Source organism: Helicoverpa zea, chromosome 3, assembly GCF_022581195.2.
Source record: "Helicoverpa zea isolate HzStark_Cry1AcR chromosome 3, ilHelZeax1.1, whole genome shotgun sequence".
NCBI classification, from domain to species: Eukaryota; Metazoa; Arthropoda; class Insecta; order Lepidoptera; family Noctuidae; genus Helicoverpa; species Helicoverpa zea.
In genome coordinates, this window is record NC_061454.1 from 9,020,468 (window position 1) to 9,043,781 (window position 23,314).

The 23,314-nt window shown below is 38.2% G+C and overlaps 1 protein-coding gene across 2 annotated transcripts in view; it reads left to right on the forward strand.

Moving 5' to 3' along the window:
• The first annotated feature begins 2,463 nt into the window (after positions 1-2,463).
• Positions 2,464-23,314, forward strand: part of LOC124645856 (junctophilin-1) — a 28,556-nt gene continuing 7,705 nt past the window's right edge. The window contains exons 1-3 of one of the 2 annotated variants that reach the window (XM_047185801.1): positions 2,464-2,875; positions 17,865-18,076; positions 22,759-23,027. In XM_047185801.1, coding sequence (XP_047041757.1) covers positions 2,646-2,875; positions 17,865-18,076; positions 22,759-23,027 — 711 coding nt within the window. In that variant the 5' untranslated portion in view covers positions 2,464-2,645. The remainder of the gene's footprint in view (positions 2,876-17,864; positions 18,077-22,758; positions 23,028-23,314) is intronic. The other variant, XM_047185800.1, reaches the window with a different exon arrangement.

The window sequence follows — 23,314 nt, forward strand, 5'->3', positions numbered from 1 at the left end:
TGATAGAGTGGATTGATTTCGATGAAACAAAAACTAAGTAATACCTCAAGTTACGTAGAATTTTTGTATATAAGCATTGTTTGCATTGAATTCGTAGATTTTACGTGAATCGCGCACAAACAAACAGATAAACAGACAAAAATGATGGAAATGGGTTCTGTTATAGTTCGGCCATTCAGAGAATGCGTTCCTGACACGTCGCGATTGAACTGACGACGTAACTTTGCAATGGCGTTGCAGTTACGATAAAAATATTTTTGCTGGTTGTTTACCGTTTTAACAATTGAGGAGCATTAAAACAACATTATTATATCAATAATCAATGAATGTTATAATTTTGTGCCAAACTGAGTGTCAAATAACTTGGTAAACAATATTTTTCTAAATCTATACTGCGCTATTACAAGGTTATGTCAGCGGTTTATATTTTGTAGTGCTGTGCTAAAAATAACAGGCAAGTATCGTAATCTGTTCTTATACAGTTATAATATAAAATAATACCTTTTGATTTTCTTTTTACTTTTATGAAATATAAAAATAAAACTATGACCAAACCGCATTTTTATACTTAGATTAAAAATGGTAACCCCAAATGGCGTTATGGGCCGCCATTTTGTGACGCTAAAACAGTCGTCCGTTGTCGTTTCGTGCGCATAGACCACGTTTTTCAAGTGTTTTCGATCTGTTTTTATTTGATTACCCGGCTTTTGTTAGACCGAGATATCAGGATTGATTCTGTTATTGATAATAATATAATTATACATGTAGGCGAAGATGATGATGAAGACACCACCTCCTCAAGCAAATCGGAGTCTGATTAATATTCTGTTCGCACATTCAATTCAATGTACTTGTAACAAAGAATAAATAAAACAATTTTATTATATGAATATTACCTTTTTTTGGTTTCCACTTAAATAACTAAAATATAAAACAAATGATTCCGCCAATTTAAAACGAAAATAATCTTAAAATAATGCGGCGGTTCATTTTGAAGGAACGGTAACGAACTCAGTGTTATGTTGTGCCCATCACTAGTCGTGACTAACTGATAGGTGTCAGGAACGCATTCTCTGAACGGCCGAAGTATAGTTATCTCTTAACATGCTGGCTATTTTTTTTGTCAATTTCTTCAATGTACAAAAATTACTTTTCTACAGATTTATTATATGTATAGATGTCCTGCGTCTGGTCTTCCTTTTTAACCGACTTTCTAAAATGGAAGAAGTTCTCAATTTAAAAATCGAGAACTTGCTCCATTTTGTTTGTACGTTTTTTAGGGTTCCGTACCCAAAGGGTAAAACGGGACCCTATTGTTTTCGCTCCTCTGTCCGTCCGTCCGTCTGTGACCAGGCTGTATCTCATGAAACGTGATAGTTAGAGAGTTGAAATTTTCCCAGATGATGTATTTCTGTTGCCGCTATAACAACAAATACTGAAAACTAGAGTAAAATAAATATTTTGGTGGGCTCCCATACAACAAACGTGATTTTTTTTGCTCATTTTAAATAATGGTACCCTTGCGCGAGTCCGACTCGCTCTTGGCCGGTTTTTTTTTATGTTTAAAAACCTATTTGAAAAATTACATTTTGTTTACAAGCGTACCTAACCTATACTTACTAAATCCAATTGTCATCAGGTCCAGGATCTGATCATGGAAAACCTGAGAAATCGATGGAAACTCTCGATAATTGTAGACATAAGTACATCATGTAAAACTCGGTAGGTATTCAGGTGTAGGTGTGTCTGTTAAAACTACAAAACAGTGAATCTTTGGAGCTGATCAAAATCAATCTTGAAATCTTAAAATTACAATAATCTTGAAACAATCGCTCTAGAAAGAAGTCTCTAAATTAGAGGTAACTTTTAACCGTCTTCAGATTGCATTTTCCTAGGTAGGCTACTTATCTACCAACATACCTACATATGTACCTATGGTCTTCCATATTTGAAATAGCAGGCGTCATTAGCCTATCATTGCAAGTTTGATGAAATCACTCGGTGCATGTCACGAAAAGAGAATCTCTTCATGAGTAGTACAGAATTTAATTCGTAAATATAATATAACGACAAGTGTAAGAGGCAATTTATGCTAACCTAGGTTAAGTATCTACGGATTGAACTTTTGGCACGCACCAGCCGCAGATCACTAACTGACCTACTAACGAAGGTAGCTATCCCTGGCAAGCCTTAACAAATAAATGTACCTACGGATATTTCAATGTGTACTTAATAGGATTTGGATCAATTTGTAAGACTGGAGAATATCGCACCGCCGCATCTGCAGGTACGATATCCTTTTGGTGCGTAGGTACATTGTAGAGTCAGCTGTAGCAATTTATCTGGGGCAAGTAATCTAAAAAGCAGTATTGTAAGTTGTTGTGGCGACGGTGTGGCGGAGGCAGCGGTGGCGGCGACAGCGGGCTGCGCTGCGTACAGTACGCAGTGCGCAGGGCGGGCGGGGCGCGGCGGGCGGGCGGCCGCCGTGCCGCGGGCGCGCAGTGCTCCTCGCGCAGGACCGGAGTGGTGTTCACTCGGCGGCGCGCCACGGCGCGACATGCCCAGCTGATGTTTATTTATACCGCGAGCTCGGTGGAGGGTGCGCGCGGGAGGCCCTCCCCTCCGCGGCACCACGGTTTCGCGTGATGCAGCCGAGCGAGCTAGCCGACGCCGCGCACGCCGCTAGCGGAAACCCCCCGCAGCGTGGGCTCAACGGTGGCCGTTTCGACTTTGACGATGGTGGTACATATTGTGGTGGATGGGAAGACGGCAAGGCCCACGGCCACGGTGTGTGTACTGGACCCAAAGCGCAGGGAGCTTACGCCGGCTCCTGGCACTTCGGCTTTGAAGTTTCCGGTGTCTACACCTGGCCCAGGTGAGATAGTGACTTCGCCCGGGCCTCGCACACGCCCGAGCGCAAATCCGCGTCCGAAGCCGCTCCAAAAATAGGCTGCTATTAATAATTGAGTTCGGTGTTTCGCTAGAAAACGCGTGTAACGGCGGTGAAAGTGCCTCATGGCCCAATCTCAGCGAAAATATTCATATCGATCGGTGGACGCTGATAACAACACGTGATAACAGTATCATAATCATAGTTAAGTCCTGGTGTCGATTGACTTGTCATTGTTGGAGACAGATCCATTAGACATTCTATGAATTGGACACTAGCAACGCGATTTCATAAACTTTGATTGGAGCATTTAGCACAATTGAAAGACGACATTGATGGCGAGCAAAGCGTTACCTACTTTTACATACATATAACCTGAAGGTGATGTTTTGGCAAATCCTAAATCATTCTTAAAGAGAATAAGTAACAGTTAAAATCAAAACATACTAACATACTCAGGTTTTTTGACATCACGATATGCATGTGTTTCTCTTGATCCATCATCTTATGAGAAATTGTTGCCACAAAATTATTTTCTGTCATGGGGATGGGTGTATAGTATGTATGATATAGGGAATAGGAACTACAATTTATAAGAATAAATGCATAGAATAGCTACTCAAATAAATAAAATCCAAATAATAACAAGTCATAATATGTCTAAGATTATATATGTATTTAACCCGTCGACCTAATTCACATTTAACTTTAGTTCGCCATTTACGACTTCACACTTTTATTCGAACTATACTACTATGGTCTTGTAATACGGATGGAATATTTTACCATTTTCATATTTTTATATAATGGCTTTCAAGGGAAAGAGGTATTGAGAATCTGTTGCGGAGGTATGTATACCCCAAATCATAATGTTACTGTAAGACTAGTTAATTAAACTAATTGAATCCTCCTGCGATATCAATACGATATTGAATATTTAATGTCTAACTACATTATAAAGTAAATGAATACACGTCGTTGTATTAACTGATCATGTTTCAAGATCATCAAGCGGTCTCAGTAACTAGAACACAGAGATGTTCGTAGAAAATGTGTCTCAGCACGATAAATAGCTGTTGAATATTACAATAATGATCGATGCTGAATATATAAGCTTACACATGAAATATGAAGCAAGGAAAATAAGAATAGGACAGAGGTATCCTTTTTCGTCGGTGCAATGACCCAATGAAAGTTCGCATTGGTATAAGTTTACTCTGATATAACCGGAAGGTCTGGCACCGACTTCGCATTTTATTCTGTCTCGTGTCACATCGTATATCATTTTATAAAGAACTATTCAATATTTAACTACGCATGTACTGTTCCAATTCCTGTGCTATGGAGTTCTCCAATCTTACCATGGATTTTTTTTTGATCTACGTACGCGTACCTAATGTACTCAGATATTATTATAGGTAGGCTATTTGAACACTCGGTTGAATGGTATGAAACAGTAGGAACGCAACACAAAAATAAAAACGAGCTTCCTAAATATCCTGTTTTCTTTCAGCTCAACGACTTAAAGCGCTATGCTTATTCAAGTATCCTTAGCTGTCCGTACCTACATCCCTCTGTTACCTGGCTGTATCTCATGACCCATGATAGTTTGATAATTGAAATTTTGAAAGAAGCGTTCTCTGTTGTCTCAGTAGGGAAAACTAGAATATAATAAACATTTTAGGGAGCTCCCATACACAGACGTGATGAGTTTACCTACTCGATGCTAATAACGGCAACAGGTAAAGGGTTGAAATATTCCCAGAATATTGAGTAGATTATTCACTTTAAAACTAAGTAAGACCTATAATAAAAATATTGCTATTTCTTAATTCAATGAGTTTCCAATGGTAGAATGTCACCGGAAGAAGAAGAGGATTCTCAATATGGGTCAAGGGTTCATTACACCTCCAATTTACGCCAGGATTTTTATAACGCTATCCAGAATTATCAATTTTTATCAAACTAAAACAATTGCTATTTTCACAAACAAAATTGAAGCTGTAGGATAATTAACAGTGACAAACACCATAATTTTACCGTGGCCCTTACAAAACATATTAGCAATTGAACAAGTGCATATCGCTAATTCGGACTCACATGGTTTTGTGTTGTTAGCTAATTGAATCCCCTATACTCAACGGAAAATTAAGGTGTAAAGGTATGCTGGTTGGTAATGCCCGAAGGTATAGGTCATTCAACCATCAACATACATTTAAAAATACTCATCTAAAACTATTTAGGATTGCTTTTCGTAAACCAGAATGAAGGAACTACTGTTCGAGCATAAATTAATCTTTATCTTACTTCAGCAGGGCATGAATGATCATTAATGAATGTAAAGACGTAGGCCACAGTGACTAATGCGCTTGCACTCAAATTACATTTTATTCGGAATCGGGTGAGGTTAACACATGCCTATGTAGGTACAAGTATTTCCGATCTGTTACTCATTGTTCTGACCGATATAAGTATAATTATAAATGACTAATTCGTAGCCGTACAGTTTTGATTCATGATATTTTATTATATACGTTGAACTTTAGGTCGAACCTACACGGTGATCGTACTAAACAGTTTTTTTCTGCTTGGTAGTCATCATTTAAATAATCAATTATTCTAATTTTGGGTTTCATTAAGAAGTTTGAGTTCTATCACCCAGCTCTATGTTACCTTTATGCTATGATGTAACTAACCTAAGAACAATACATTCAAATAATGTTAAAAAATTCAGATCCAGTAGGACATCAAACGTGAAATATTTTACTTAAAAAAAAGTAATTTAAGGATATCTCTTTCAGGATATAATAAACTATAGTTGAAGCTGTATTCAAATTCTTCGGTCCAATTGCATAAGAGAGTGTCTTTATATAATTTCAAAGTCGAAAACTTCTTAAATTATAACTAGTTTTTAACAAACTGGTACTCATCAGTCAGAAGGATACTCACAGTTTCCCTCGGGAAGACATACTATAGACACTGCATAAGATAAGCCTGAAGGGTGACAAACAATCCCCGAGTTATTGTTTTCGCTTAATAGAAATCTGGAACAAAAAGCCATCACTCATGTTCCTGGATCACAGAGACAATGCGTAAAGAGAAAATACCATTAGAACTTACTAGATCTATTTTCTAGCAAATACTTCAGAATCTCTACCATAAATATAGTTAGCATAATAGTTTATTTACCGAGTTTGTCAGCAGAAATAAGGAACTCTATACCTTTTATAAAAACGAAAATTAATAATTATCATATTTGACAAAGCAATGCTCTGATATAGCTGAATGATTAAATTGTGCACACTTGTTTAGCTTTATTCAGCCTACTTCAGTCCCGTCAGGAAGGATCCGTCCTCAGATGAAGGAGTCTCCTACCTCCGTTCTCCATACAAAATTGTCCTGTGGACACTATAATCCGAAAAGAGCTAAATAAGTGTTTTATCCTTCCTAAGCCCGGAACGGTCATGGTGACGAGTGATATTATGTTTCTTCTGTGATGGTAGATTGTCAAATAATATTTTTACGAATACAAATATCGCAGCCAGCTTTTTAAATTAGCGTTCATAATGACGTTAATCACGTTATATCAGAAACTAGACTTAAACAACCTACAAACTTGTGCAGCCCCCTTGGCAGAAGTCCTTGTAGGGTGTAGACGTCCGCCAGGAACGGATTTTCCGTAACTTGAACCCTATGGGTTTTAGAAGTTTGTATTAAGTCCTGTTTCTGAAGGCAGGGTTGTAAAACGGATTCTGTATAGCTGGTGTGGAGGTGGACTACATTATGTGTGTAGTCACTACAATAATTTATCGAATCAACCCCTTTTGGAGCTAGAACAGAATGTTAGTTAGTTGTATGAAAGTCCAATATCATTGAAGGTAGAAGAAGTTTACTTTTTATCCGCATGCACGAAGTAGAATCGCGAAATTGAAATGAAAGATTTAAGTAGATGCTTCCCTTGTCTAGGATGAGAAATTATTGTAGGTATTTAAAAAAAAACTTAAGATTTATTTAAAAATCCAATTCAGTTCTTTTATGTCCTTGGTCTTGTGGAGAGCTACTCAGCTCAGTAGGTACTTACTACCTACCCTTATGTTTGTATGATTTCCCTAGCGATGACAGCAATATATATTTACGTTGTATATTAGCCTTATATGTACTTGTACGCAATATTTCTACTAATAAAAAAGGCACACGACAGCTCTTATGCATACCTATCTGAAAAATAAAAGAGTACACTTGAGAACTGCGGAGTGATCACGACAGACCTTTTAATAAAGGTGAGGGTGGAGCTAGGTTTGGAGACATGAGAGAGAGGTGATGTTGAAATAAGATAGAGCACACCGTTTATTATAAGGCTAACTAAGATTTTTTTCAATGAATTTTGTCATTTTGAATGAAAAGCTACAAATGGGCCAATCGATGAACTAAATTTTAAATGCTTTTTACATACAGATCACAATTATTCTGTTGAGGATAATATCTGGAAATACAAAATCAACGGCCAGGGTGTTCTATTGTTGATGATGTTGACATCTTATTTATAAATTAACACACTGTGCAGGAAACCCTTGTGGGAAAAGCTAGTATGATTACGGCATACTAAATAGTTTCGGTAGTCGCATGCGAGAAATTCTAGTATTTGGGATAGGAGAACTTAATTAAATTAATTGGAATGCTCTTAAAGTCGGGCACTAAGGTTTTCTGTTAGAGCATCTTCAGTTATATCCCGAGTTTGGAACTCTGCCCAATAAATGGTCTTGCGAACCGTTGCTTTTTTCACATTGTGAGTCAGTAAATGTACCTTCCATAATATATTAAACTAGGTAGAGGAAGCAATAGATGTCTACCTTGCCGTCACTTCTAAGATTTCGGAAAACAGTGAACGATTTTCCTACAATTTTCTTTCATCTTTGTGTGTAGCGAGCACGCGATGACGTCATACAAATCAAACGATAAACTATGTTTTATTGGCCCAATCGCTGGTTCATTGTTCAATTCAGTAGTTTACAACGTAAAATATGTGTCTATACACACACACATACATCAAGCGTGAGTAATTCAGTACATATTGCTACGTCAATGAAATAACGTACCGAGATTTGAGCTCAAGAAAACATTTTAAACATCACGGTGTAAAGAAAATATACTTACAAATAAAATTAACATTATATTAAGTTTGGGTAGTAATTTTGTTATTTATGTTATTATCAAGATTGTCTAGATTTTCCGGGAACGTAAACTTAGGAACCAACATACCACAAATTAGGTACATATTTCAAAACTAGCTGTTGCCCGCAACTTCGTCTGCGTGGGCAATATAGAATAGTCAAAATACTACTTATCCCGTAGGTGCATTCTTTCACGTGACAGTATAATTAGGATTAGCACTTAGCAGTCGCATAGATTCATTGATCAAGGTTGTGTTGTGGATGTGACCATTTATCTAAACAAAAGAAGTAAAGTTTGTGACGTTGTGAATATCTCTGGATCTAGTCAGCCAATTTGGAAAATTATTACGTATGGTGCGTAAGTAATTTTCACAGGAAACAGCTATAATCTATGTCTATATGCTTTGAGTCTGACAAAGCTGTCATTTGTACATTTTCTGCAGCTGCTGCGACTAATCAGAAGCCAGAAAGTCTGTCAGTCTTACCATGGATATCGTCTTGTGTAGTTGACTGGATTGAAGATAGGTAGATAGGTAGTCGCTCCAAGCAAAATATTGGTACTCAAACAGATTCGGTGACTGGAAGCCAACACCAACATAGTTGGGGAATAGCTGGATGGATGATAAAATGAGTCATCATCATCAGCAGGCGCATAGGGTAGGATAGTTTCACTACTGGGGAGAAACACTTGTATGACGGGGATTTTCTGTGCACTTACTCACTATGATAAGGCAGACCCCACATTAGGCGTGCGTGATCCTCGGGCGTGTGAGTAGCGCGGGCGTCGCGAGCGCGCTGCGTGAACGTCGCGTTTTGCTGCCCTGCGGCCTGTGTGAAGAGTGCAAGCGACGCGCTCGCGGCGAGCACGCGGCGCTCGAGTTGCGTTCTTACCCCTTCGCCCGTTATCCCCGCCGCCCGCTAAACGCCTTAGCAGTTAAACGTCAAGGAGAGCGGCGCGTGCAAGCCGCGAGCGCGCTGCAAATGCCGCAGGGCAGCAAAACACGACGGTCACGCAACGCGCTCGCGACGCACGCGCGGCGCCCGCGCTACTCACACGCCCGAGGATCGCGCACGCCTAATGTGGTGGCCTAAGCCGGGACTCCACCGAAATGTTTGCATTAGTTCACGAATAGGCAAAATGTACGTATCTGTGCGAGTCCACTTCATGTGTTCGTACTTGAAACCTGCAGTTTTGCCAAGATTTTCAAAATGTACGCTCGCAATTTGCCATTTCTTGGTGGAGCCAGCAAATCAAAAGAAACATAAGTGTTGTATACTGTGCGTCACTACCGCACACCGGGAAAATGTCGCTATTGCGGAGGACGTTTATATACCATATTTTGTGTCACACGTAAACAGGACTACAGTAAGTATCCACCGAAACACTGTCAAAGATCTGATGAACAAACAAATCAGACCTGACTTGGTCATCTGGGGCCAATCAGAGCTCTATGAAGCGATCATACGCTTTGGCTCCTACTGTTATTGTGGTTTCTGAAAATTTAATCACCTCATTCAACGATGAATGTAATTCTGATGGTACTATTAAGAACACTTGCTTAGCGCAGAAGCTGACGTTAGCAGTTCAAGTCTTTTGACTTCTCGAATAGGATACCATTGGTTTTTGTGCAATGCACACCTGCAATGCATTCTGGATTAGGATAGGATATAGGTGGATAGGATTTGCAACAGAGAACAATTCTGTCTTTGTGATTAAATGACATCAAACGTAGTTTTATATAAAAGGTGTTTTTTTAGACTTGGCTCGGGTCTTACTGAGACTGTTCGTAATCGTGAACAGTGTATTTGCGATCAGAAGTTGAAAGTAAACTTGTCTCTGGTATGCGGCGCGTAATTTGTACGTTTTCAGACGCATAAAGCATTTTACGTGTGTATGGTATTAAATCGAGAAAGCTCCCATTTCTTATCTGCACTTTGTATCTGGGCTTGTTTTTAAAGCTACAGAATCCTACATTACCTACCTCACGCTTAGCAGCGCCTGCGAGAGATAGATCCTCATTTCTTCTAGGATTAATTTTACATATTTTGCATCAGAAAAAATAATTAAGGTCTACTTAATACTACTCACTCAAAGTAATTTGTTTTAAGGCCACCACATTAGTGGAAGATAGGCTAAACTATGTTTATGAAAAAATCCTGATATGAACTCCATCTGTAACTTTAAATGATAAGTAATTGTTCCACTAAAGTCATCATTTTTGACATAATGTTCAAAAAATAATTTAGATGGCACCGTTTTAAATTTGGCCGAGAACTATTAATTTTCCTTTCATCAAGGTAATAATTATAGTTGGATTTTGATGTGGCACGGCAAACTGACAAACACAATTGAAATGTCTATCGAAAAATTACACTTCGTGTTAAAATATGGTGAATTACGGAAAATACACAACTCCATCTGTTGAAATAATAATCCTCTATAAAGAATGTATGGTAATATTGTCATTTACCACCTCGCTCCTTTGACAAATTGATGATGTATTTTATTTACCACAGATGGAGCTACTTTAACCTTGGCTAAACAAAATTTTCTTTTTTTTTTTCTTCCGAAGTTACTTATAAAGGTGTGATTTTCTGTGTAAAGATTAATAATAGGCCGATCAACTAATATAAGTACAACATTCAAATGTACAGTTTTGACAAATAGATTGCGTGTCGTAATATTTTACATGTTGAACTCACAAAATTAATCATATCTTTTGATAGAGTGAATCGATTTCGATGAAACAAAAACTAAATAATACCCCAAGTTACGTAGAATTTTTGTATATAAGCATTGTCTGCATTTAATTCGTAGATTTTACGTGAATCCCGAACAAACAAACAGATAAACAGACAAACAGACAAACAGACAAACAGACAAACAGACAAAAATTACAAAAATGATGGAAATGGGTTCTGTTAGTTATCCTTTAACATGCTGGCTATTTTTTTTGTCAATTTCTTCAATGTACAAAAATTACTTTTCTACAGATTTATTATATGTATAGATTGATGAGACGTGATGAACAATGAACATTTTATAGCATATCTTTCAGTCGTAGACGATCACATACACCATATATGTCTAAATCAAATTATAAAGCTGAAGAGTTTGTTTGTTTGTTTGTTTGTTTGAACGCGCTAATCTCAGAAACTACTGGTCCGATTTGAACAATTCTTTCGGTGTTAGATAGCCCATTTATCGAGGAAGGCTATACTTTTTATCCGGGTTCGTGCAGAGGTTCCCACGGGATGCGGGTGAAACCGCTGGCAGAAACTAGTTATTTTAATAAATTATGCATTGTAACTGAATTACGCCTGTTATTTATTGCCCAATGTAATACCATAAAAGTTATTTTCTCAACTCTTGCCTAAATGTAAGTAAACAAAAGGCTCCGAACAAAACATTGGCCTTATTCAAATCGCCCTCTTACGTAAGTCTTTCTTATTCATATTAAACATTCAGGTTAATCATTTTCCCTTTCGATACACCTTGAAAAGTCCCGAAGTTACACAAAGAGTGATGAAATTAAAACAAGTTATGTTGAAAAAAGTGGATTTTTCTACCTTAACATATTTGGGTCGCAAATAATTAATATTAATAAGGCCAATTTGGTGCTGCCAGATCAAAATCTGTAGTGCTATACATATACTCCCAGTAACCTAGAATCGTACTCTATCGCACAAAATATATATAGGAAAACAGTTTCAGTTTTTGCGGTTATTACCGAGTTCTACTTGGATCGATTTAAGAGAATAACAGTTTTTCCACTGCAAAGTGAAGTTGGTCTTCCCTTCAGTATCATTAATATTTTCGTATTTTTTTACCCTTGATGGCGTCAAACCTAGATAAAGCATAATTTTAACTTATAAGTGTACCTCGGTATAGTTTCAACAGAAATAATTTCAACCAAAGAGACAAGATACATTCGTTTCAGAGAATTCTGGTCGCGGAAAACTAGGACATGTGAGCAATTAATTTACATAACGCTATGAATATGAACGCCATATGAAGAACTCAGAGGAAGCTTAAAGAAGAGTGGAATCACGAGATACAGATTAACGAGAAATATAAGTTATGTATAAGATGCATGAGACAGTGGGTTTAAAGGTGAGCAGGAGTAAAACCGAATACCTTCATTGTGATTTTGGCGGTATTTCGGGACCCATGACCATAACCCTAGCCGGCATGCCCCTACCAGTTTGCTCCGACTTCCGGTACCTTGGTTCACTCGTCCAAAGTGACGGTGAGGTGAACAGGGACGTTACGCATCGGATCAATACTGGATGGATGAAGTGGCGACAGGTAACTAGCGCTATTTGTGACCCGCGGATGCCCCTCAAACTGAAGGGCAAAATTTACAAATCCGTCATTAGACCTGTCGTCCTGTATGGATCGGAGTGTTGGGCATTGAAAAAGACGGACGAGAAGAGAGTGCATGTAACAGAAATGAGAATGCTGAGATGGATGTGTGGTGTTACAAGAATGGATAAAGTGAGGAATGATTACATTAGAGGAAGTCTGAAAGTAGCGCCAGTTACAGAAAAGATGAGAAGTAGAAGATTGTCGTGGTATGGACATGTAATGAGGAGGGATGATACGCATGCAACAAAGTGTGTGCTAAGTATGAATGTAGATGGATGGAGAGGAAGAGGAAGACCTAAGAAAAGATGGATGGATTGCCTGAAAGATGATATGAATAGGAAGGGAGTGAGTGTCAGTATGACGAGTGACAGGGGAAAATGGAAGAAAATGACATATTGCGCCGACCCCAAGTAATATTTGGGAACAGGGCAGGAGAAAGAAAGAATAAGATGCATGAGTTACAATTTGATTCTTTGTTTGGATTTGTCAGAAGGTACTGTTAAAATTTGAAAAATCTTACAATGTTGGATAATCAAGTTATTAAGGACCGCTATTCTTTTTTGAGGCGTGGAATAAGTTTCACAGAGTCTTGCAGAAGCTATAGTAATGTTATAAAATAAGTTATGTTTGATATTAAAAATATTAAACATATTTAATATTTAAAATTCTATTTCTGTCTTGTTTTAATATCTCGTTTGCTAATTGCAACCAATCATCCATAAATCATTGCTAGAATAAATGGGTTCTTTTAATGTTCTTTCGAATCATATCATCATCAATAATAGAGTTAGTCATACATTTCCGAGATCATTGTTCTCATCGTTTACCTTTTCTAAATGAAAGATAATTAATTCCTGATTGGAACAAATAATATGGAATAAGTTTAACTGTTAGAAAGGCCTCACGAGTGGTAGGTAATAGTCGTAGCTAATTTGAATAATAAATGTAAGCATTTCAACATCTATGCAATGAATATTTTAAAAAACTTTTCATTAATTCATGACATGAGTTATGAAAGTACGTGGGTAATGAAAATTCTAAGTAATAACTTTATTTTGCAATTTTTCGAACACTAACGAGGCAACGTGGAGCAGTCACGAAGCCTGAATAAGCGTTCTTATTTATTATGCTTATGTAAATATAAGTATTTAAACAAGAGTGCTTTGAATTTTTAATGAACAAATGGCCACCACAAACAAATAAAAGTCCCGGTGGTCCAATAGGAAAATATTTTCACAGCAATATGACATTTTCTGGTCGTAATATGACCACTTATCCTAAAACCTTCCATCTGTTCTCCGCAGTTTCACCCGTGCCCAAAGGGCACAGTCAAAAATTACTCCTTGTTATATCTTTGAAAGTCCGGTCATCATTAGTCCAGCCATTTCAACGATAAGCCGGAACAAATGTTTAACAGCCAACAGTAGAATAATATTTCTAAACGCTCATTGCAATGAGGTGATGTGCTTTAATGTTTCTTAGTAGGTATAACGATGGGATATTAAACTTAATGAAGGTTATGCTGAATTTTATGTTAGGATTAAAGAATAACGTCAATTCGCACCAAAATAATAAAGCACGTATACCTCGCGCAGCGAATCTTGGTAAGAGTATACAATATCTCCTTGTAAATGTGCTCGTTCTTACTATCTGTTGTATCAGTATTTAACAGGTTGTTAGTTTTGTCCCTGATAGTCAATGAATATGCGGCACCTACATTAATTGTTATTCCACTTACCTTTAAGGCGAGATTCCACCGTTGTGCAACACTGTGGTGCTCACAAATGTTTATTCTGCTCTACCCACTCCAGCAAACAGTAACAATTTCGTGCAATTATTTCTAAAATGTTCGCGAAATTACAACCTTTGTGCGATCACATCAACGAACAAATGTGCCTGAACAGTTTTGATGAACTCTCGCCATTACAGGCCTATCACCTTCCTCGCAGTTAATTACGTAAAAATATTGCCTACTACACTCCTGTTTCATCCAATTGGCAAAATTACATTTGTATTTCATTACGTATAAAACACCGGTTATTATTTTATATGGGCATTTGTGGCAAAGTAGAGTCATTTAGATTTGGTGGGGTATGTAATATCTTACATATATTTGACGACCTCTGTGGCGCAAAGGTCACCAAGCCGGACTGCCGAATCTGAGGTCCCGGGTTCGATTCCCGGTTCGATCGACATTTGTGTGATGAGCATGCTTGTTGGTCGTGGTCTGGGTGTTATAAATATGTATAAATGTAGCTATATGTAGTTTATCAGTTGTGTTAGCACCCATAACACAAGTTAATTAATAACTTAGCGTGGGGCTAACCGACCGTGTGTGAAAAGGTGTCCCGACATTATTTATTTATTTATTATTTATTTATTTATATATGCTAAATTAGTCATTGAGTATGTAATTCATCACCATCAGCCATGGAAAGTCCAGAGATGATTACAGATGATTACCTAATTAACACAATCGGCGCTATATGTTTTTAGTTTATACTTTATACCTACACAAGTAAATAATAATGTAATCCTTTTCTGAAACAAATGTTTATAAAATAATGGCCAAATACTAAAATATCATCAGGATACTCGCCTTGCACGTGCCACTCTACAAACAATGTTATTATATACGTAATCACCTGTATACGTAGTTTCTCATTTTCAGATATAATTTGCAAAAGAAAAGCCGCACATGCCTTTCCTGAAAATAACGGAAAGTTACTGACTCATAATTACTAATAACTTTTCTATGGAAGAGGTCAAGGATTAACTAGTTTCATGATGATCAAAGGTTATTACGTTTTTGATCCAAACTTGTTATTTTATTCGAACAAAGCTTTACAAAATCTAACTACTGGCAGCGTATTTTAAAGAATAATTCGGGTGGAGCTGTGTACCTACTCATTCTAATTAAGTAGGTACTACGTATTCGTAGCCGTGCTCTGCATAAATAAAAAACGCATGCTAATAAGCTCCGCGAAGCTACGTAGATTTGCGCCGCAAAGCTAACACTGTTTACTAATTTTACTTTCAGTTGCCTGACCTGTAATGCCTCGTACTTTATGATATGTATTTCTCACTCTGACACTGAAGTACGTGGGTTGATACAATCGATATCTAAGTAGTTGTCGAACTGTCACATTTTGTTCTACGGGGACCCGAGCAGTTCATCCATAATTTTAGGCATGTTAATCTTATATTTTTCCATAAAATATTGGCTGCGAGCATTATAGTTAAAGCTGCGATTGGAAATGTTCACAGGTTTAGCGACCGGCCCTCGTTTGTGAGCTCAAGGTCAATTCTCTTTACAGTGAAGTCTGTTGGTTTTACTTGTAATATTCAGTTACGTTACCGCAGAACGTACGTGTAGCGTGCGATATAAATAGAGGTTAGGCTCGAGTTGTTCCGACCGTACTCATGTGCATAACAGACCAATCCATTATCTTACCGCAACTAATAAAAACTAAAAGGAATTTCAGAACCACTGACACGTGTCGATGGTGCTGCAATGTTGTAATCGACTATGTATAGCTGAGAAACTCATGAATAAGTCAATGATTCTTAGTCTCTGGTCAAATAATTGCTACCAACTTTTAATTCTATAAAAAAATAGCTTTGGCAGCCAGATCGGTTTGTCTTTCACCGGGAAAAGATTTGTTCTATTGTTAGTATTTGACAACGGCGAGGACGACTCATTGGACGATACTAGGTAAATGTGTTTCTCTCACCGGCTGACCTCACAGAGTGTTGCTCGCCGACCCGCACCGATATTACAGTTTATCCGTAGAAGTACTACAACCATACCTATTTCTGTTTCGAAGCTGTATAGCTGTGTTTCGGTTTAGAGGATGAGTCAGTGACATCAGATACATAAGCTCATGCAGATATGCCACGCCTAGCTTCTAGAAAGCCGCACAAGGTATTTTGCCAACATTAAACACAACTAACTAATGTATCATGTAATGGTATGTTACGACTGTACTTTTAAATGTGTTCAGAACCTAGCTACCAAAGTTTCTAGCTGATAAAGTACTGCTAATGCCTACGTGGCGTCTATGAATCATGCTAAAATATAAGGCATTAATGTCCACTATCCATATTGCAAGTCGTCTAAAAAGTATGAATATTAAACATTCCTTATACTTTAACTTCCATCCAGTTAATTGAAAAAACATGTAGCCAGGCTACGAGCATCGTGCTACGCCAAGTCTACGAATTTTGACCTCTACTACGTAATATTGCGCAACTTGGCTACGCAGTGTCTACGCGTTATTATAACGCTACGATGTATTTTGTTATTATTTTTCTAGACGACTACATCGCTTATGAATAACTAAAGTTTAACTTGAAATTAACTTGAGACAATTACGATTAATTTATTGAATTATTATTAATTAATTTACAGAATTGAACACGACATCTCTGACTTAAGTTATTGCAGTGATACGTATAATGTTTTTTTTTTTAATCGAGGACATTATTACGACTGCATTTTTATTACATAAGCGTGGCAACTATTTTTCACTTATAATACCACAAGAGCTTCAAAATTATCGGGTATTTTCCGATAGGTTCGTTGCAAACAAATGAAGGAGTCAAGTTTTTCAGGTTAAAACATAACGAGCGCGAAGCGCGAGTGATTTTTCCTGAAAAACTTGACGACTTTATTTGTTTGCAGGGAACCTTGAGGGAAATGCCAGATAATTATGAAGCTCGTGTGGTATTCGGGAGATTATTTTTCCGTCCCAAATGTCGGCCACAACCTGTCAGTTTGACGTAGCAACGACCAGAGAAAATATTCACAGTATAATACCATGTAGGTTGTACCACGTGACGTCGAATGGTGCAATTCTATTGGTCGATATTTGGGTCGGAAAAATAATCACAATAGTTTTTAATTAAAGTCGTTTTAAAGATAAATTAATTAACCGAGAATTCGAAATGAAATTCCTGCAGCAAAGGTTACAAACACGACAGAAATAAATGAGGTCAGTTTTACATTGAAAGAATACCAGTGAACTGAATCAGAATCGTTATAGTCTGTAAGTAGGTACTAGCTGTTTCCCCGCGGTTTCACTTGCGTCCCGTGGGAACTGCTGCTCCTACCTATGTTAAATGTAGCCTATGTTACGTGGGGATAATGTAGTTTCCCAACAGTCAAAGAGTTTTTCAATCGGTTCAGACGTTTTGGATCTTTTAGGATACAAACAAACAAAAAGATGTTTCGTCCTTATTATATGTGTAGATGAGAACACGCTTTCCATAATTACGCTAAAAATGTGGAAATTAATTGCAGCAGAATGTCAAATATATTATGTAGAATTTAATAATTGGGATAATACGCTTAAAGATATTAAATCAAATATTCTTAATACATTTTGGCATCCTTTATGATATTGTTATTAAAATAATAAATTTGACTTTACAGCGGCAGCTCATTCGAAGGTCAATGGCAGAATGGCAAGCGGCATGGACTGGGCGTGGAGACGCGCGACCGCTGGCTGTACCGCGGCGAGTGGACGCAGGGCTACAAGGGCCGCTACGGCGTGCGCCAGAGCACCATCAGCAACGCCAAGTACGAGGGCACCTGGGCCAATGGACTCCAAGACGGCTACGGCTCAGAAACCTACGCTGATGGCGGTCAGTATTTTCTCATTTCTTTCATTGCCAAACTATTGGAATTCAGACGAAAATACATTACGTTTACATGGCCATGGCATTCTTAGCTAGGTAGATCCGTCCGTTACTAAAGAATACATTATTGTTAATCTGATGATAGTATACAAAGCTATTGTTTTAATCCGAAAATAAACTCTTGAATCCGGGTTAGCCCGAGACGCCACTTGTTTAGTTACTTGTAATAAATTTATTTCATAACTATTTGTTGTGTACGTATTATAACGCGGTGTTCGCCTCATGACCCAGATTGTAGAAGCGTGAACTAGGAAGGAAGCCCTTTGGCTTGCGCAATGTTTGCAGTTGGAAAATAATATCAGTGTAAACAACACGCCCCGTCTGAATTATAAATTGTTACTAAACATACCTAGCAGTAAACTAGCTGGGAAGTATGCAGGTATGGCATTAAAATACACGCGATAAAAGAAACGGAGTGTGAGAAGTTGTTCGTGGACTTATATGGTTTTGTTTCTTATTTAGAGATTCCAATTACGCATGCACCTATCAATATCCACATCACGTGTAACGCGCGTTCGTGTGTCGTTCATTCATTTTGTGCCAAGTGACAGATAATAATCACTATCAATTTGTGGCATAATTTAACCGCTGATGCAAGTCCAAAGTTGGGCTTAGTTAACGTTAACGAGTGTTGGATGTCGAGTGTGAAATAACGTCATATATTTTCTGACGGCATACCGTAACTCGTCCTCTGCATACGATTTGTCATTCATAAAATTAAAATGATGAACTCAGAGTTATGAAATAAGAATTTCTCATTAAAAAATAATTACTCTTTCTCAATCTTAGAGCAATGCTTTACATCTGTTAACATTGCAAATTGGTACGGTTTAAATTCTAAATTGAATTCACTAGAAAAATAGGGGAGATGTTCCTAAAACGGGTACCCCTCCTAAAACGGGTAGGCCTTGCCATTCGAATATTATAGATCTTAGTGTGAACCTGTGAGTGTAGAGTGGCACACTACCCCCCTGCCGATCACGGTCAGTCGGCTCGCGCACCTGGAGCGAGCGTGTTCGAGGTAAGACGTAAAAAAAGTTTTCTGCTGAACTTATTAAAAAAAATCGAATTATGCTAGTGCTAACTACTCAAATATGGTGTAAGATATGGTTTTCGTAGTTTTGTATTATCATTTTGCATGTTATATGCTTATTAATTGTGAATAATTAGTGGTCTCCTTGTTTACTATTTTATGGTTAAGGTAGTTGAAATTTAAAACGTGCTTTTGGGCAAAACGGGTAGGGGCATAACGGGTGACTATCCGATTTGCCCTGGAGTCCACCTCATACTCCAACACCAGTAGGCCAGTATATTGAAGAACTTTCAACACCATGCAAGACTATAACGGCAGAAACACAAATTCTTAAGGATTTTATAACACCATGCAAGACTCCATCACAAACTACAATCCTTCTTCAACCTGAGGATCATCATGTAACACCAATAAAATAAGGGGCACTTCCTCAATTGATCCCACTGAAAGCTAATCGAAGACAAAGAAAGCCACAGAGAGCTGAAGAAGAACAGGAACAGCGTGAAAAAGAAATTTAAATATTTTTTCTTTGATTTTAAACAAAATTATCTGTTGGTAGCATTATAATTTCAAATGTAACATTTAATGACGTAAAAGAGTAATCTAGACTGATCAAAATAAGAGAACTGTTTAACATATTTAAGGAGACTAATTAACAATAAAGATTTCCTGGATAATAGGAGGCTAAGATATTTTTTTAAATGTTTTTAAATTCATTTATCACATATATTCATTCATTACCTGCTTTGCCCAAAGGCGTTACCCGTTTTAGGACCCCCACTAGGGCAAAGCGGGTATTTCGAAGGGGTTTAGTTTTTTTGATTTTTTTCAGAATATTGAAGAAGATTACTAAGACTGTCGTATGTTTTCCAAAGTTTATTATATAAACAACCTTATGAGTACAAATACAAGTCGCATGTAATGTTCTTGGTTATTTTATTTAACATCTTTCGTTAGCTTACCCGTTTTGGGAACATCTCCCCTACTAGTCCGTAATCCAGCATAATATATGTAGTTCTGTAAACACATTCGGTCTGATGATACACTAACTTCGGAAACTCAGATGCGATGGAGTCCAGTTTTAACGATAACATTACTCATAGAGACATCTTGTACAGCTGTATTATAAATTGCGCTCATGTTTATTTGAGTTTTCCAACGACTCTATAAAATGTTCGTTTTCCAGTTAATCATTCGTACTGCAATGAAAGTTTTCAGTAGTTTTCTCGATGAATGATCGGAGTGGGGCGGCCCTGTGTTCTGCCGCCACGCACCGGCCCGCGGCCCTCGCCGTTTAAATATAGCACAGGCACGCCTGCCGCGCCGCCTCGGCACACAATCATGTCGACCACTCATTTAATACTAGGCACTTCAAAAATTACCTATACAATCACACCCTAATTACGAACGCATTATTTTCTGATTTTCAAAATAGCGGTCACAATGTCATTATGTGCCTTACCTGCCTCGAACTGCCTCGTTGGTCTAGCTGTCGCAAGTGCGGCTGCTGAGCACGAGGTCTCGGGTTCGATTCCCGAGTCGGGCCGAAATCGCTTTGTGGGTTTTAGAAGACTTTCACATAGCAGCCCGGAGCCTGGAAGGTGGTGATTGATACACCCGTGCATCGGAGAGCACGTAAATGTCGGTCCTGCGCCTGATCTCTTTCCGGTCGTGTCGGATTGCCGTCCCATCGGGCTATGAGAGTGAAGGAATAGGGAGTGCACCTGTGTCTGCGCAAATGCTCGTGCACTATAATATGTCCTGCGTAGTTGGCTAATCTCCTTACATGAGAACAGCCGCCGTAGTCGATAATCGGCTAGGAGGACATCATCATCATGTGCCTTACCTGAAGACTGTGTTACCGATGGTTACTACAGACGTGTAGGAAAGCAAAAATGAAAATCTTCTGAATTATTAGGCATTATGGAAAGGAGACTAAAGACTGTTCTTAAGACTAAAAATAATCGTACTATTATATTATACAAATACAACAGGACAGGAAACACAATGTGACACAGTTTTACACCTTTAAGTGCGGAAAACGTGCGAGACATTACATTCATGAAATCCATTGACGTCATACGGTGCTTGAAGATTGACGATAGCAGGACTGACTATAAGAAATCAGTCGTGCTATAGTATAATACTTCATTCGTAGTCTCAAGTGAATGATACAAACTGAATTTATAAAAGTTGATTTCACATCCGTGACAGGGTCTGCTGGAGCTTTGGGTGAAGATCGAACAATGATAAAAATATTGTATGATTGGGTTTGAGATTTCTTGAGGGATCGGTCTATTCGAGTGGTGATGGCAGCGCCCGACTACTGGATGTTACTGCCGGGATTCTTTAGCGTTCGATGCTCTCGTCGACACTGTTCCTGCGGAAAATTAATGATCAGCTTAAGTGCTACCATTGAGACATACGCATTCAACCCCCGTGCTGGTAGCTCACAGATCCGCTCTCTTCGATAGGCATTGAGCGCTTTAACTTGGCCGTTCAGACCGTTCAGACCGAATAATATACTGCACAGAATGGGGCGACTCCAATCCAGTCCTGGCGTGTCTTTTTCTACCAATAGAAGTGATTTCCACTTCTTGATCTTTTTGGAGTCAAGTTCATGTCCTTGGGGGCACTTTACAAGACGTGCGATACCATTACATCATTTAATTCCACCTCGCTCGTTAAACCACTAGTCCGACGATGCCGATGCGTGTGGAATATGAGCGATTATTCATTTCTCTTCGCAAAGCTACTTATTACAAAAAGTAATTACCTATTCACAAGTTGTACAATTAACATATCACGTGCAGATAAGGTATACTTACATACAACTCCAAAGTATTTACCTACCATAAGGATTGTTAAAAGCATTTCTCTCAACTGTACGTTTGCTAGAGATAGATAGATTAGTAAAGTTCCCTCGTAATATTTAAAGACCTATCGAACTCTGCATGACGTCTTTACATCGCATTTGTTGTTCAACGCCAATGCCATTATTGGGCGATTACCGATATAATCGAGCGATGAGTATTCTCTTTATCTCATTTCAACTGGTTGGTAGCTAATGGCATTATGATAAAACCCTTGTCAGGCTTCTGTCGAGCTTAAGTGGTTTATCTATACGACATTAAAACTCGCTGAGGACATTTGGTACCTACTTATCGAGCATAATTTTATTCAGTTATAAAAATAATACAATTGATAAATGTAATGATTGTTTAGATTTGATCTTACGCTGTACCTACATTTGAAAGTACTTACAATACCTTTAAAAATTGTACCCATTCATTCAAGGTAAATAAAGGTAAATAGAGTTATTGACATTCTTTGACTGGTATATAATATATGGGTACCCTTAAATTATTCAATAACTTTGACAGGAATGCTTTAATTTCGTGTTACATATCCATGAAATAGGTACTGTATTACAACTTGGATTTACATTCAGACATAATAAAGGACTATGTTTGACCAGATGTTAACATTGATCAATTGAGTTTCGTAGTTTTGGAAGAAATTATGAATTAATTATTATTACAAGATGTTCGCGTTTTATTCATACTTAATGTATTATTTTCTCATTCGATTTCAGGCACGTACCAGGGACAATGGATGCGCGGACTGCGGCACGGCTATGGCGTTCGGACGTCGGCGCCGTTCGGGCTGGCGTCGCACTACCGAGGCGGTGCGCGCGGCCATCGGGGCTCCATGTCCTCACTCAACGAGGGCGGTGCCGACCCCTCAGAGCAACGCACCACACGCATGGACGACGCCCGCGGCGGGTTCGTGCTCACCGTCCGATCCGACCAACCGTCGGGACGCCGCGGCTCGCTTGTCGGAAAACCCAAGGGACTACTCCATGTAAGTTCGTTCAACCACATTTCAAGTAATTTAGTCTACTCATTTCGACGTCACGTCAAGCAGCCATAACGAAGAAGAGTGCTTTCGCGCTACTTATATTAATGCTTGCCATCTGCTGTCATTAAGTCTCTTTATATGCTCTCTCACAAAATGCAGTATTGCCATTCATAAAACAACAAAGTAATAAAAAACTTTAGAGCTATTGATGGAAAGAAAGATGGCTGTATGCAACTATAAAGCTATAAAACTTATCGTACCTTGTTCTAGCCACCTACGCTACACCAGCA